Source organism: Mya arenaria, chromosome 2, assembly GCF_026914265.1.
Source record: "Mya arenaria isolate MELC-2E11 chromosome 2, ASM2691426v1".
NCBI classification, from domain to species: Eukaryota; Metazoa; Mollusca; class Bivalvia; order Myida; family Myidae; genus Mya; species Mya arenaria.
Genome location: NC_069123.1, coordinates 43,279,805 through 43,297,436, shown reverse-complemented (window position 1 = coordinate 43,297,436; position 17,632 = coordinate 43,279,805). Strand labels below are relative to the sequence as shown.

General features: G+C 33.3%; 1 protein-coding gene across 1 annotated transcript; it reads left to right on the top strand.

The window, feature by feature from the left end:
* The first annotated feature begins 1,301 nt into the window (after positions 1-1,301).
* On the top strand, positions 1,302-17,410 carry LOC128220297 (carboxypeptidase E-like). Its single transcript, XM_052928646.1, has 9 exons — positions 1,302-1,710; positions 2,399-2,616; positions 8,381-8,578; positions 9,192-9,355; positions 10,862-10,989; positions 12,020-12,159; positions 12,582-12,705; positions 13,509-13,723; positions 14,138-17,410. Exons 1-9 carry the CDS (start codon positions 1,461-1,463, stop codon positions 14,249-14,251), a joined length of 1,551 nt encoding a protein of 516 aa, XP_052784606.1. The 5' UTR covers positions 1,302-1,460; the 3' UTR covers positions 14,252-17,410.
* Positions 17,411-17,632: the final 222 nt, after the last annotated feature.

Sequence of the window (17,632 nt, the reverse complement as noted above, 5' to 3'; positions counted from 1 at the left end):
TCGTCAGGAGAGGAGGGAAAGGGTTGGTCCTCATCGATGCTGAACCGACGGTGGGTTCCTCGATGTCATCTGACAATAATATGGATTCTGGATAGAATCTGTATTCCTCTCTAATGCTCACAGTATCAAGCACTTATAATTGTCTGTTTCACACCCGCGGCCGAGGAGGTAACCGAAAGCGACGGTACCGGTTATATCGGTCGAGTTGTCTTTCTGCATGACAGTTGTGAGACAGCCGTGTGGTCGACTCACAAACTCAGACCCAGGTTCAAAAAGACCTGAGACTGTTCGAAATCACGGCTCCTGGTTTTGTAACAGTAGTTTTTCGTTGTTTATTACGACAGCCCGTGAACTTAACAAATACAGGACCCTGGTTGTATTAAGGAAATATAATGTATTGGCGTATATGTTTCAGAATTATAAGCGTGTAGGAGTGATCTCCACAGATGACTTGGTGGTTTGAGAACAATAGTATACCCGTTGCCTCCATCGCAGTATTACTAATAGGCTTGAGTTTCAGCCCAAAACTTAAAACAAAATTCATTGTTGGAAAATAGATTTTCTAATTTAAATATTTTAAAACCGCAACTTGAGAATTAAACCAGTATCTTAAAAGAATGTTAGTCTTGCAGACAAGGGGAATGTGAACAAAACTTGGGTCACTCTTAAACTACAAACGTTATTATATATAATGTATGTGATGTTTGGCCGAGTGGTCAGAACTGTGTTAAAGTAAAACTCGGCAAACGCTTATAAGCCTACAGTACGGTTACGATATGACCAATTGATTTCTTGACGGTTACGAAATGACTAACACAATGGTTACGAAATAAACAACATTGAGCGGTTATGAAATGGAAAGGCTACGAAATAACCATAATTCATGACACGCTGGGGTGCCGAGGATGCCAAACATCATACACGTAGTACAGCTTACACCCGTACATACATGTACTCCAACGAAAAGGCGCGTAGCATATTCATTAGGTGGCAAAATGAACGAAGCCAATCAACGAAAACATGCAGCTGGTGTAGCCAATGGCTGACTGGCGTGGGCGTATTGATCACCGATTTAAATAATACAGGGACCAGCAACTATTCTAACTATATGAGCATATCGCTTGTTAACATATCAATATAAGCACACATGGATATAAGCTCAAGTGATACATAGTTTCTATGGTAGATTTATCAAACAGTGACGTCTACGATGATACGGACATTTCAAATTTGTTTTAATTATGTTTACATTTTTTAAAGCATTAACAAATCATCCCTACATCCGATGTCAATACACACATATTGATGACGCCATACACATACGATATGTTGAAGAACTAGATGATTATTGGAAATTTCTTAAGAATCTGAAGTTAGAAACATATTGAGGAGCTACCCTGGTGTTAGCAGTTGCCTGCTTGGTTCGTTGTAAACATTTCCTGACAAACCGTTTGGACACAATGGATACTGTCTTTATCTTAACGTTTTTATTGCCAGTCATTTTAGCAACAACAGGTTTTAACCCTACACAACATCATGATTATGAAGCTATGGAAGCGGTCATGAATAATGTTCACGAAAAATGCAACAAGATAACACACTTGTATGAACTACCAACTGGAACATTTGAGGATATTCCTTCAACGACTGTTAACGGAAGAAAACTAAAGGTCCTGGTGTTTGGAAAACATCCAACAGAACATACTAATGGTTGGGGGATTTGTTGTAAACTTTGTCTTTGAAAGAGAAACATAAATAAGATTAATTCTTTAGCTAAAATAAGATAAATAAATGTAAAATGTTATTTTATTCATACATAGTGACCTTGTATTGGCTTGCTTAATATTGCAGAGCTCCCAGAAAACGCTGGTTACTGCTTGATAATAATGAAAACCATGACCATTAATTTTGATCTGCTTATATATACTGTAGTTCAAACTTCTTAGACTCATCGTCTCTCATAAGACTCCAGTCAAGTCTGAGACCTTTGTTCTTTCAAACTCAACGCATATGATCTTGAGTTTGGCCTCACTGGTAATTTGATAAACTGTAAACATTGGTTGCTTCATAAAAGACAACTTTAATCAATGCTTAATATGTAATCTTGGTAATGCAAATTTTGTTTTCATAAAAGCACAGCTGGTAAAATAATGTGTCAGTATAGCTACAAACAGACATAATAGAACACCAGATAGTTCATATTCATAATTGTGTATAAATCTAAAAACTAAAAAAAGATGTAAATGATCAGGTTAACATCAGGTTGTTTTGGAAACAGGTTATTTGTTAAGGTTTTAAGCAGAAGTGTACCTTTTCCATTGATTTTCAACTTTTCTCATAGAACCTGCTGCATTTGTTTCCTCTAAAAACTTTATGGAAAAAATCATTGATCTTTCAGGCATTCCGGAGTTCAAATACATTGGCAACATGCATGGTAATGAGGTGACTGGCAAGGAGCTGTTGTTGCGACTTATGACATACATGTGCGATGTCTACCTGGGAGAGACGACAGAAATAGAGGGCAACTTTGATATGAAACACATCAAAGATCTCATTGACAACACCCGGATACACATCCTCCCCTCTATGAACCCTGACGGATGGCAGATTGCATCAGTAAGTCCTCCTCAGTCAGTTATGTTCATGTCTACCTGTGGTATTGGGTATGGGAAAACTGATGGCTAGAAAGTTGTGACAAATAGATAATAAGTATAATTTATGTAAGGCAACCCAGTAAATCATACAATCAAGCCATTGCACTAAAATGAACAAACTTCAATTATTCAAATTGTCACAAATGTATATTTTTACATGTCCTGAGAAAAATTCACTAAAACATGTCACACATGGTTTTTATTTGTACCGGGTACTATACTGGTAATTATAAAACATGGCATAAAAATGTATAGCATTGTATGGAGGAAATCTTAAATACTGCTACTGCTTCATTCTAAATCTAGCCAAAATGATGGATTGTGAATATCTACTGAAACACTGAAAATCTCATAAATTTCTATCATTCTATTTCAAATTTTGATAGTAATATTATAAATTTGATAATCCGGTGTTTGGTTAAGAAACAATTAACAAAAAGTGGAGGCATAGGTTTAAAATACATTTTCTACTTTTTTTTGTCAAAAACTCTAAAAGATCAGTTACAATATAAAAATCATGATTTTTACTACTTTTTTGCACTTAACATAGCATTTAAAAGTTTGTGCAAAGGGAAAATTTATATAGATTGTGGGTACAAGATAACTATAACCATCTTGTTTAAACATTACTATAGGTTGTCTTGTCCAAGACGCCATATCAACATATTCATACATAACATATGAATCAACTAGTTCATCCAAAAAAAATCTTTGCGGTTTTGAAGAAGAACTTCTTAAAATATTCATCCTGCTTCAAGTTTGAAATTCGTCTGTTTCTGATAGTCACAATGCTGTTGCATTAACCTTGATGGAAACTCTGTGACGCGTGAGATGTCCGCCACACAGCTTTCTGATTGGTTCTTTTATTTGAGTTTATTTTCTCAAACATCTATAAAATTCACAGTATGGATGGTGCATATAACAAACAGTCCTAATGCTTCCATAATTCAATGCTATTTTATGTTTTCTGGGTATTACAATGTCAAAAATAGAAAATTTCTAAGATTTTTTTATAAAGAAATGCAGTAAACTGAGATTAATTTTTCCAGAGATAATGGTTTTAAATACATGAAGATATAGAAAGTTAATCACTTTCAAATTAGAACAATACAAAAGTGAAATATCACAGACTCTACAAATGGCCATAAATAAAAAATCTGGTGTCTGAATAGTAAATTCATTTCAGATAATGAAAAAGAGGAAATGTAAATAACTCTTGAAAAAAAACATGAGAAAAAGTTTAACAGCATTTTTTTGGAGAAGTCTTGTCAACAAGATAAATATCTTTTGTCAAAATGTTCCAGACCACCTAATCTGAATCAGCAATGTTTTGATGCGACTGATTTGGTTTCGCAATTGGCTGTGAAAGTTTGAGGCTCCCTTGGTGAAGTATTTCAGAGACCTCTATTTTATCAACGCAATCACAATGTAGGTGTGAGTGGGGCTGAAGAGACCATTAATTATACTTCTCTTACACATATATATATATATATATATAATAACGAAAATAGAAATTAATATGCCAGTTATATTCTGTCTAAAGCCCCAACATTTACATGTGTGGACAGAGTTGTGCAATTCTTTGGAAGTAAACGTTTACAAATTTGCAGATAGTTTTTCATGTTAGGGCTTCAGGCTATGGCTTTTAAAGATGCACTCTTATTCCCAAAATAAAATTTACCACAATTATTAATATTGTTATAATATTCCGAAAAGATGATTAAATTTCGAAAGCAATGGTTCTTATGAAGGATACCAAGTTGAATTTGAAAGAAAAATGCATAAAATACGGTATGTCTACATTATGAGACTTTAGAAGACTACAGTAAATCTTTTAAGCATATCATTTAATATTTTTGCGCTTTCTGCTATTGAATACATGGTTACAATCTTGTTATCAGTAATTAATATTTTCAATAAATGCATTATTTAGTATGTAGTTATGGGTTTATCAGTCAAAATTGTTGTTTGGTATACATGTGTATGTAGTGAGTTTGAATAAGAGTGTTACTTTAATAAACAGCTTCATGTTTATTTTTTTGTCCTGTGTACAGATTCACAAAAAATGTAAGCATGGCAGCCTTACCTCTGTCACCCCTTCTCATCTCCAGCTTAGAAAGAGGGCATCTACATAACTAAGGTTTCCTATTTCAATAATTCTCTTAAATCAGTATCATGTTTTAGTTTGTTAAAAATAAAAATTGAAAGCCCCGAGTCTCTATACAAGTATTTTTGGTTGTTGTAGTCTGGAATGGAGGATGTTAAGACTTTTTTTATTAGCTCAACTATTCGAAGAATAAGAAGAGTATTCTACTCACACTAGCATCGCAGTTGGCGTCACACCTTGGTTAATGTGTTTTGCATGTAAGCACCTTCAAGACATTATCTTAGCAAAAACATCATGTATTGTATCAAACTCACAACTATCCAATCTACTTAATGAGTGAAATAAGATAACACTATTTTGAAAAAGAATTGCAAATTATGGGCTTTTATTACTTGACTAAGAAATTCTGGTTGAGGTTTCTCATGTAACCACATTTAAGTCAATATATCATACAATACATATTGTTTTAATAAGAAATTCTAGTTAAGTTTTGCAATTAATTTAACACTACAGTGATCCATGTATGTTACATCAAAACAGCGGAATAGTGGTGCATGCTCACTCTGTGACAGCTCTTGTTTAAAGTAAATCAGACTAGAAAACGATTTCTCGTATACCCCAGGCTGTAAAAGGTTGTAATTTTCGTTCAGCCAGTAATTGACAACCAGTGCTTGACAGAGTTTTTCTCCTAGAAACCCAGACAATTCCATAACAAAATCAGCAGCATCGCATTAAAACTTGGCAGGTGTTAATGTGTCGTCCATGATATTGTTCTCAGTTCATCACCATGGGAATCAGGAAGACGAGAGTAGAGGATTGTTTTTTCCTTTGTTTTGTAGATATAATTCACAGTTTGGGTATGAGCCAGGTTTTGAAATGGACAGAGTGCTGAAGAATAGGGACATTGGTGATGAGGGAGAAAAGGGCACATTGTAAAGTGCAGTGAATAATTTGAACCTTATGAGTCTAGCAGAAAATGTTAGGAATTGTGTAATATAAGGTTTCGGCTGTCAAATATGTTTTGTTTGTATATATTTATAATCATAATACATGTTTTAATCAACACAAAAGTCAGAAGATATATTTCACAGTCTGAAGTATTTCAATGTATGAAGGCAGAAAGATTCCTGTGATGGTCTCCATGACAGCAGAAGGAGGCTACGAAAATAATCAGGGGGCAATACCCTTCCATAACTCTTTAGCTGAAACCCTAAAAAGATGTTTATTGAACTTAAGCTTTATTGCACAAATTTAACAATATATATTGCTGTTCTGTTTTATTGGTAATAAGATGTATATGTATGGAAATGAATTCATCTTTCCATGAAAAGGCCGCATCCTATCCCATAAATTTAAGAGCGAAATGATTTCTCCCTGTTCTGAAAAAAAGAAGTCACCTCCCTGGAGGGAGAAGACTTCAATAATTCATATTTATGCAGAAAAGATACGCATTAAAGATGGATACTGATTATCTAAGTGTTTCGCTTTTTCTTTTTAATAAAGCAAATTCGTTCAACAATAAGACAAAGAGCGTGATCCAAACAATATCAAGTCAAAAGTAGTTATTATAATAGATTTTAATAATAATCATTATGTAAATACAATTTTTTTTTGGAATTGATATGTTTACATTTGTAATTCAGGTTTCACACTTGAACTTATGTCCCAAAGACAATTGAATGCATTTTTTTTGTTCCTGTGTTTGATTTACAATCTGTTATGTACAGATGAAAAGAAAAGTATAGTTAAAATCGTGTATTTGTTTAAAAGTCTCTTTTAAATTTCATGTAATTTGATATGTTCAATGTATACATAAATAGTGATCATCTCAATGAATGTCTCCAAAAATACATTTTTTTGTTCTTCAAAATCGTGACAAATTGATAGTTATTTTTATCTGATAAAGCGTGTTCATTCAATTAAGGTGGCGCAGGCCTCTCTCATTCAACCATTCCATTGTACAGAAATGAGATTATAATTTATCATAGAATAATCATATCCCATGGTTGTATAATCAAATGGATAGCTTTGACCACCTCCTACAAATAACTTTTGACCAATGTCAAGGCCTAGCCATGCTCCCATAAAGAGGCTATATTTAACAGCAATTAACCTTCCATCCATTATCAAAGAGATACATAGTGATAATGAAATACACATACCTCAAATAAACAAAGGTTTCCGATACCTATTTCAACATGCAGATGATAGAAAACAGAAAAAGTACATAATACGATGCATGAACACTCGGTGAAGAAATGTTTTTCAAAACTTGAAGGCTTATTGTAACAGAAATTTTGTAAAATGAAAGCACAAATCTTGCAAATTGATAAAAAAAATGTAAAAAATCAGTAAGGACTAAACACAACCCTTTATCATTTCAAATCTGATGTAATAAGTAAAAAGGTTTTATAAAGAACTCTTGTTTTGCGAAATAATAGTGCTGGCCTTTCAGTGAAATGTAAGCAACATGTAACATGGTTAAAAGGAACTACAAACAAAAGTAGGGAAAAACAGTTGTTTGAAAATATAAAAACAAAATTATTTTCAGAGTCTCATGATCTTTACTACTCTTACATTTTTAAAAATTCAACAAACTTCAATTTAATATCATGATTTACTTTACTTTTTCTCTATTTATCTTTTATGTCAATTACAATTTAATTAGTGTAAGCTTTTAAGACTCTGTCACGCTTGTTCGTAGTTAAGGCCCTTTTATATAACAACAGCCAAACAAAATGGCACATGGTTTGTGAATTGCGTGCAAGGTAATCCAAGTATAAAGACAACATTGTTCCGTAATTCCATACAGCAGGATATTTAAGTATAGAAATTGTATTGTAACGGTGCATGCATTGTTGTTTTTCCGTGAAAATTATTAAAAATTGTTCATGGCTTAACATAATCCGGTATTGCCAAAGAACCACCCACGAGATATTGTCTCAGAAGTTCTAGGAAATAGCGACGTCCCCTGCTAAGCCTATTATACTGTGGTCTGTGTTGTTATATTTAATTAGATTCAGTTTCTGCCAATAACGAGACAGCCTAAAAGACTACAACAGTCAACTGTCAGAAATAATGATTTTTTTCTTGACTGAAACATGATTCATATTAGATTTGACCATATGTGTGAAATGATATAACACAATAGTAACAACAAGTAAACTAAACTGTGTTAGTAATATTTCTCTGAAAACTGAGAAAGTGTGACAGTTTTCAATTGTTTATACCTGAATACACTCCTATGCACAGGGTACGAAATGTAGAAAGTTCTCAAATATTGCTCTCCCTAAGCCTTTTTTGACCACTTTGCGTAAGAGTGAATATTAAAAAAAAAATGTAGCCAGATTTGTGTATGAAAATGATCAGTGAAGCGAAAGTGTTAAGACAGCTATATGCTGGTCTATAAAAATCATGCTTGAGTCTGTTTCTTGGTTAGAAAGATGTACAGGTGTCTGCTTTGCGAAGTCATAAGATAGTATCCCTGGTGGGCCACAATGTCAAACCCTTAACCTCTTTGTTGAAAATTGGAAACATACACATCCTTGCCTTCATGTTGAGGGTTGAGCTATAGAAATGGTGTATAAAACTAAATTAACTCATCAACAATCAATTTCAGGAAAGCGTAGACAACTATCAAAATGGTGTCCTGGGCTCTGACAAGTGGACTGTTGGGCGTGCGAATGCCAATGGCAAGGACCTTAATCGAAACTTTCCTGACCTGGATAACCTTTACTACAACCTTGAGGCCAAGCCAGGTCATAGGAACAACCACCTCGACAGAGTGAGGCAGGTCCTCAAAAACCTCTCCAGTGAGGTATGTACGCTAGAACCAAATTAATGTTGTAGGAATTTTGTAGTTTTAGCGTACAAATACTAAGGCAACAACAATGTATACTTTGTTGTTGTCCGTTTGTCGAACTATTGCGAATGCTTTGAAAATGCATTTATTTCAGATAATTTTTCATTCTCACTACCTACTGCTAAGACTCTAGGAATTAATGTAGCAGTAAAATGTGTTATTTTCATTATCTACTGCAAATGCTTTAGCAATATATTTGTTTAAGTTATTCTTTGTTATTTCATTGTCACTAGCTACTGCTAAGGCTTTTTTAACTAAAAAAAAACATATTCTAATTACTGATAGTCTATTTACTGCTTGGCATATTCAAAGTTGATTTCATATATATGTTAGAGACTATAAAGAATTGTATTAAGCCATGTAATAACTTCTGATTTGCCAAATTAGGAACGATACAAATTACATATAATTAACAACGGTTTTTTAGGACTAACTCATAATCTTAACTATTGTCATAATTGATTTAAGTGTTAAGATAATTATTGTAGTTTGTACTGTATTTGAAAATGTGGAGATTTTATGCAAAATATTAGCAAACTGCTCATAAACATGAGATTTATTGATTTAGCTGGAGCCAGAAACTAAGATGATCATGAGTTGGCTTCACTCCATACCGTTCGTGGCCTCGGCCAACATGCACAATGGGGACCTTGTCGCCAACTACCCATTTGACAAGACAAGGGACGGCAGCTCTCACAGTCCCGCAAAATGCCCAGATAATAGCACGTTTTTGTGAGTTCTGATTATTTAATCAGGTTTTAGAAGAAAAGGTGTGGTTATTTTTCATGTCGAGAGTTGCTTGCAAGACTGTTGTATGTCCTATGTAGTTGATACAGTCTTGTAAGCACCCCTTGATATTTATTATTTTATTATACGGTATAAAGGGTTTTTAGCTAAGTTCTAATAAGCACAGGATATTGCAGAAAATGGACAGAATGCTCATTGAATCGGGCTGTGAAGAATTTGAATGTTAGAAATTGACAGAAAATGAAGAAATTGTGTTAAATTATGTCATAAATATTGTTGGACATTATTTTTCATAGATTTCTTGGGTAGTGTCATTAACTGCATGGCGTAGATGATAGATAGAACGAGATGTGCGCATGGTGAATTTGCATACGATTTTGAATGACATTTTCAGTTTTTGATTTTTTTAACAATGACAATCCACATATTTAAGTACCCACGAAACTGTCCAATTTTGAAAAGCCCATAATTTCAGCCTACAAATATAAACGATTTCATAGTCTTAGCTTTCACTGCCAAGTGTGTAAAGTTTGTAATATATATATGTCAGGCCTTTTGCTATAGTACCCACAGGTCCGACTTTCGGACCCATTCCCAAAGCAAAATATAAGATATTTTTCCCAATATTCAGAAAAAAATCCCAATCCAAAAAAAAAAAAAATGTTTTTTTTTTGTTTTTTTTAGAAATTCTATTAACCTGTACTGGTTCATTTTCAACATCCTTATAAATTATGTTATGTGAAGTTTTTTTTGGTAATGGAACTCAGAAATCATTGATTTTCATCACTTTCAGAGATCTGAAATATGAAAATTATCTGTCATGATTTATTGCAATAGATATTTACACCCCAAGGATTGATATTTCAGCCATTGTGGGTCTTTTGAAGGGAAAATAAACTAATATTTAATCATTTCCTAATTCACAGGAGACTAGACAGCTTTTTCTTTTAACTGTAAAATTTCCCAATTTTGGCATTTTCACGACACAAAATTTCCAAAAATGTCTAGGGTCTTTTTCCCAAAATGGGCAGAAAAAAGCCCTGTATGTACATGTATTTATTATCGTATTTCAAGTTATAATGGAAAGAATATAACTATTTGCCAGTCTTAGGCATTTAATGAGGGCAGAAGGGTTTACAAGGTCATGCTGGTTTAAGAAAAAAGGTGCTACAAAAAATATAAGGTGTTGCAGCATCCACCCATAACTCTTAAGCTTAAACCCTAGAACTTCAGGTTACTCTGCATTTGTGGGGTTGAATCACTTCAAATCATGTTCTTCACATTTGTTTCTACATATTGCATCATATCATTGGTCCACTCCAATGTAACATACTGCAAGCAATGATGCCTGGATTTTCAAATGTGTTTTGGTTTTGTTAGCAGTTGATCTTCAATATACATTCATATAAAACATGCATATAATTTTATAAAAAGTTATATTCCTGATCTTGTCAGAAAATAGTGAGTTTAATTACTTATCTTTGTTTAAAGTGAGATGGCGGAGGCCTACTCCCTACAGCATGCCGACATGGCCAAGCCTCACAAGCCCTGTGACACAAATGACTTCAGCAAGACTGAGGGAACAACTAATGGAGCTGCATGGTACTCTGTTCCAGGAGGTAAGGCCATGGGTGTAACTTATACCATTTACCCCCGGTAACTTGTAGCTTATGTAGCCATGGTTCTCTGTGCTGGGAGGTGAGACCATGGGTGTAGCTAATACCATTTAACTTGTAGCTTATGTAGCCATGGTACTCTGTACTGGGAGATGAGGCCATGGGTGTAGCAAATTACTTTTAACTTCACGTTAGCTTTGAGCTTATTTTGTCATATTACTCTGTACCAGGAGCTGAGGCCATGGGTGTAGCTTAAACAAGTTAACCTTACATAGCTAGTAGCTCATGTAACCATAGTTCAAAACAGTTTGTAAATTGAAACTTGAGTGTCCAATTTGGAATGGCATAGGAATTGATCAATGACCAAAAGAAAAATTGGAACTTGTCTAGGACATTTTGCAAGGTTTTTCTGCTAACGCATTTAACTATGAGCTATTATTTGATCGTAAAATACAATCATTTTATTGATCAAATGATTGTCTGGCCACTGGTCAATTGAACCAAGAACCCTTAAGTGTGGAACGTGAGCATAACATTATACCACACCAGACGACCTCATCCTTTAGACTATGTTTTTGTGTACCAGAAAAAGATATTAGATCATAATTTAGAGTACATATTAAGTTAGTAAATTGAGGTATTGCCTGCAGAACAGAAACTTTGTTAGCAGGTTTTCTCAACGTTGTAAAGCTTTCCCCACAGAATATTACTTCATTCCAGCGTAATATTATACAAGCTAGGGCCTGCAGTACCTACTTTATTTATAATACCTTCAAGATAAAAAAATTAATGAATATATTTACATTCGCCTATTTTTTGTGTAGAGAAAACTAGACGTTCATATTGTATTACCCACATAGAGTATTAACTTCATTGTTTATTTCAATTTTGCAAAATGTATGAATCAGCGTGAGGTTATTGAACTCATGGTGTAAAATATTACAATTATCAGCTAATTCGCCCTCGTCCCCTCCTGTGTTGGTACAGCATAATCTCACGGAAATATGTGATCAATCCTTCCAATATCCTATAGGTATGCAGGACTACAACTACCTGAGCACAAACTGTTTTGAGATCACACTGGAGTTGGGATGTGACAAATTTCCACCAGCGTCAGAACTGCCCAAGATCTGGGAGCAAAATATCAACTCCCTTTTCAGCTTCATGTATCAGGTATGAATGATGTCCTTACATGCTATGCCTTCAGACATATTGAAAATATTTGTTTTGTCCAAAACATTTTAAGCAATGATTTCATGTATAAACTCTCTGTAAGACATGGTTAAAGTTAATGAATTCACATTGTTTTAAATCACCCACTAAAGTCTTGTATGGGGAGATCTGACAACAAAGGGTAATCATGTTTTAAATATTATATACAATATATAATTGTATGCATTAAATCATATAGAGTTTAAGTTGTTTATGAGACATTTATTTGTTCTTTGATGATTGTTTATCTTTAGAAGATCTTGCTGTTTTTTTCATTCTGGAAGTGAAAGATAGAAAGATCAGTTTAAATACTTAGCTTTGTTTATGTTTTGTTTACTACATGTATTAGAAAATGAAACTATATTAGTATAATCTTATTTCAGGCCCACATTGGCATCAAGGGCGAGATTCAGCTGCCGGAGGGTATCCGTCCTGGCTCGGCCATTGCCGCAATCCGAGTCCAGAAAGTCGGAGAACCAAAACCCATTGACCACGACATTCTCTCAAGTGAGTAGCTGAAATATACAATAGTCCATGTACTTTTAGCCATTTTTTTATGGCATATTTTTTTTACCACTAAGAATAATAGATCTACATGTTAAGAATGCTGTGCATATTGTCCCTGATCCTGATCAGCCAATTTTCATGGAGAGACACCAGAGTCTCAAAATCAAGAGTTCCAACAGGACACCATACTTATTTAACAGAAAGTGACATAGGAAAAGAAATTAGATTTGAGTTCAAATAAAAAAATGATTTTATTTGCAGTTTATATGGCATAGGTAGTAATATATTGCACATTGTTGGTCTTGCAAGACAATGTTTGGTTTTAAATTTTTCATAGACAAAATTTATTGTATTCTATTCCTTTGTAATTAATCATTTGTATTTTGGATTATAGCAATCTGCATACACTAGATGTTAACCGATCAAAAACAGAGATCATAGCATTTCATACATATGATTAGGACTTTGTGAACTTCTTTATTTCTGTATACAAACTTAAAAAATATCAAACCAAAGAATTTCAGAGCTAATTCACACCATACATCATGTGAAATTCTTTGTGGAACAAGAAATGACCGCTTAAAAAACCCCTTCTTACACATAGAACCCAACTTAAGAAAGGGACAGTCCGACACTAGATTTCAACTGTTGGTGTCCCTTTAGAATCCCTGGCAAATGTAGTAAATGTTGACCCCCGCTGTTCATGTTTGTGGAATTGACTAATTTTAAGCAGAAACAGTAGAAAGGTGGGAGCAAAACATGCAGAACGTTTTACGTCAATTACAAATTTTGGGTGTTTTCAGCTGAAAGTGGAGACTATTACCGACTTCTTGAGAATGGGTTGTACAATGTGAATGCTACCATCCACTTCATGGACAGGAATGATAACGAGCAGAAGATTGTCAGGTCCAAGTGTGTGCAAGTTGATAACCAGCTGTATTCTAAGTCTGCTCAGGTTGTGAACTTTGACTTCACTCAGCTTGATGAGCCATATATTGATGAATCCTGTAAAAATGAGGTAGGTTGATGTCTGATAGGTGGTTCACATTGTTAAATCTGTTCTGCCCAGGCTTTGTTGGATCATCCCGATGATCGACAATCCTTATGTTCTGTTGGGTCTGTTATTTTCATAGTGTTTGAAAAGACATGCCAGTTCATCATGACAGAGAACATATAAAGCCTTATATATAATATAGCAAGAACATTTCCTTTGTCACAGTTTGAGATCTTGGTTTGTGTACAGGAAAAGCAGTAGGATGTAGTAATCAGGGTGAGAATCTTCCACAGATTTGTGGGATTTTTTCCCCCCTAATAGTAAGTACTGATGTGTTTAAGGCATTCTCATTTCATGAGTAGTGGGAAATGGAATTTAGGCGGATTTATGAACTTAAACCTTTCATAAGCCTCACCTTTGTATGTTTCTTTATTTCAGTACCAGGATAGTTACGATGAAGACCAGCTAAGGCAGTACTATGATCTAATGTGGTTCCTGCGAAACTACGCCGCCCCCCGCAACACGTATGACTCCAAATACAATGTGTACTAAAACCGCCGGATCAACTCTCTTCCTTTGAAAACTAAACAAAGTAAAACAAGTACTTTCATTAAAAAAGATCCTTGATGTAACTTAAATGACACATTTGAAACATTAAGATTTGGTTTAAAGGGACTTACTTACATTAATTACGGTCAGACATAAAACATGATAGGTCTGAAAAGTGTGAAAGGTCTCATCTTGTTATGATAAAACTTATAGGTCTGTTGTAATAATTATTTAAAATATGAAATAGAAAATGCTTTATTTTGCCAAAGGTTTTGAAACACTTTTGAAATTTAAATTATTTTAAGCTTGGACATTGTTATTAGTGACTAATTCTTTTCTTAGTAGTGCAATCTTTAGTTTTTGCGCTGGAATACATTTATATAACTTAGGTTTATTTCTCTACGTTCTCTATTAAGTATTTTTCCTGGTCGTTTTCAGATATTCAAAGTTGTACTCAATCATCATAATATTAATTATTTATTCAAAGGAAATATTTTGTTTTGTTTTGTTTTTGGGTCCATGTACTTAAATAGTGTCATACATGTATTAAGAATCTCAAAGAAATATTCTTATTTTGTTATTTCTTGACATCTTACTTCACTACATTTGTATCTGCAATATTTTTACAATGTTACAGTTTGAAATCCAAAAATCAATAAAATCCAATCATATGATTTTTCGTTAATCATTCCAATTATATGCATTCCATCAGTAAAATTGGGTAACATTTACAAATGTTCCATTAACAGTTCTGTTTTATATGCAGATTTATTGCAGTATTGTTCAGATATATATGGGACCAGATTCAGGCGTTTACTTATCCTTTTGTGCAATATTTTTTATATATATATCTAGATTAACAGTTGTTCAAATTTTGTACAGGAACATGACATGCATAATAGATTGTTTTAAAAAGTCCAGCATGATAAAATGATTGACTGTCCATCTAGATATATTGTTATTTTTGTTAATTGTTGATCAGAAATTTATATATTTATTAGTTATTGTTGATGAAAGGTTGTGAATGGAAGTTTACATAAGAGATCATACTTAAACATAGTTTGTAATGTCTTTTTGATCATGTTTATTATTCATATACTACAAAGATGGTCATTATTAACAGTGAACATATTACTTTACTTGAAATAGATATATTGGCACAAAATGTAATTGAAATGGGTTTACCGGGCCCCATTTTCTCCCACAATCTTAAGCCCTTTATAACAGGATCAATCACAGCACATTATTTTTGATTGGTATGAATTGTGGAATATTCTCTTTGTTAAGGCTTTTGGGGCCTTTAAAGAAAAAAAATCTGAAAAAAATAAGATAAACTACTTTTTGTCTTACAAAATCATATTTAACTTAGTAATTTTGCATAATGAAATAAGATACTTTAATAAGTCTTAAGTGAGTTCTGCTTAAGATTTTTTGAGAAATTGGGGCCAAATTGTTTGCAATTACGACCATAATTCAGATTTGAACACTAGGGTGTTAATTTAATTATATTCTTTGAATGTACTTTCTGGTATAGCATCTTTCAGAAAGGATTGACCTAAAAAATACATTTAGTACAGTTCTCAATATGCCAGTATGATTGTATGTCATGTAAATTTTCTTGTAGGCTTATATCAAAACTTTGTTAGGATCACAAACGAGCTACCCACCGATATGCAACAAAGACTCAGGCTTCTGACAGTAGTTCACTCTGCTGTACAATTAAAAAAATCTATGATATCTGTAAGAATACCTTTAAGTGGTGTATGAAAATTCTTTTTGAAAAAAAATGTGATTTTGTTCTTCTGTAAAATGCCTAATTTTTAACATTTGTTCCTGTTTAATTCACTAAGCTTTTTGACAGACTAAGTATATAAATTGACCAAAACTGAAAAAGAATGTCGCCATGTCTATTATTGCTTTATCTGTTTCATCGTTGGATGCCTGTTGTAAATATGTTTATAAAAAAAAAGTGAAGAAAAAAAATGTTTTAAACCAATTACATACCTCAGCATTGGTTTTGTTACATGTATAAAACATTGTCAATATTTTAATCAGCTAACCATACTTCATAAGAAATCAGATTAAAGATGTATACGGTAAATCCATCATGCTATATTTTTTTAATGAAATACTGCCGTTTAATCAGTTTCGTTTCTACATACATCTAACTACAGAAATCCAATTTAATATTGTTTAAGTTTTCTTTATATTGAACTGATTATTAACTGAAAATGAATCAATCTGAGGTACATACTTATAGTTATGTATTAATGTTGTATTGTAGATTGTTTGTTGAAATCATCACATACCTCTTCCCCATTAAACTTGAACATTTCCCTTCCCTTTCAGCCTGTGCCAACATCATTCATGGCTATTTAAACCTTCAAATACAGTTTTACAGGCCATAGAAAAATGTTTGTTTTTTGGAAACCCTTCATGCAACATATTTATTTTTTGACAAATTATGGAAACATTGGAAAAAAGGCCAAAAACTTGAATGTGACTTGAGTACTATCTGTCTGATTTTTGTTTTCATTTTTCTTAATATGTTAGAAAATAAATAAAACAAAAATCTCAACCTCAACTAAAAGTTTCATTTCATTTAATATTTTTCATCCCTCTGATAGACATAACCTCAAAATCTAACCCTCTTGGTCTGGTATTTGAAGGTAAACTTAATATTACCTCGATATTTGTTCATCCTCATAAACAGGACGTGTGTTACTTGATTTACAGTACAAATATTCTCCCGTATTCTTTTTGAAATGCTATAGCAGTGACATAATAGGTTGTGTTTTTTTTGAAAAGTTTAGAAATCTATCATCTTCTATGTTTGAATGTTGAGGCTATTCAACAAAAAAAAAATGATCATGCCCTCAGAATAGCTTTTTAGGAACTGTTGTGTTTTAAGTTCAAGATAACTCATATTGTTTCATACATCATGAAAAAAAGGACAGGAACCTTCTTATAAAGTTTCAGTGACATTAATGTTCTTATTTGTTCAAAATTTAAGTGCAATATAATTATTTTAAAACAGCATAATAATTACGCAATTTATTTTCCTTTGCAAGTTGCAAATTTTTATTTAAACTTTTACCATCAAAATATGGAAATCACGAAAATGTTACGATCAGTTTGTGAATAAAGACCTGTGGAAGTACATTGTTGTGTTCTTTTTCAAAATGTCCTCTCCTGGAGACTATTGTTCAATAATTGGGGGCGCTGTTTGACTCACCTTATATACACACAAGAGGATACATTTTTATGCTGTTCATGCTGTAACTTGAGTTGCTTTTGACCAATGGTCAACCAATTGGATACTAGAGCTGTCACAGGATTTACAAATACCTCTGAATGCTGCCTGGAACACAGGAATGCAGGGTT

What these genes read in the sequence shown, in the direction of transcription:
- LOC128220297 (XM_052928646.1), top strand. Translation starts at nt 1,461, where the DNA reads ATGGATACTGTCTTTATCTTAACGTTTTTATTGCCAGTCATTTTAGCA. An exon ending in TCAAAAACCTCTCCAGTGAG is followed by an intron (nt 8,579 to 9,191) that starts GTATGTACGCTA and finishes TTATTGATTTAG; the next exon opens with CTGGAGCCAGAAACTAAGAT. An exon ending in ATGGTACTCTGTTCCAGGAG is followed by an intron (nt 10,990 to 12,019) that starts GTAAGGCCATGG and finishes AATATCCTATAG; the next exon opens with GTATGCAGGACTACAACTAC.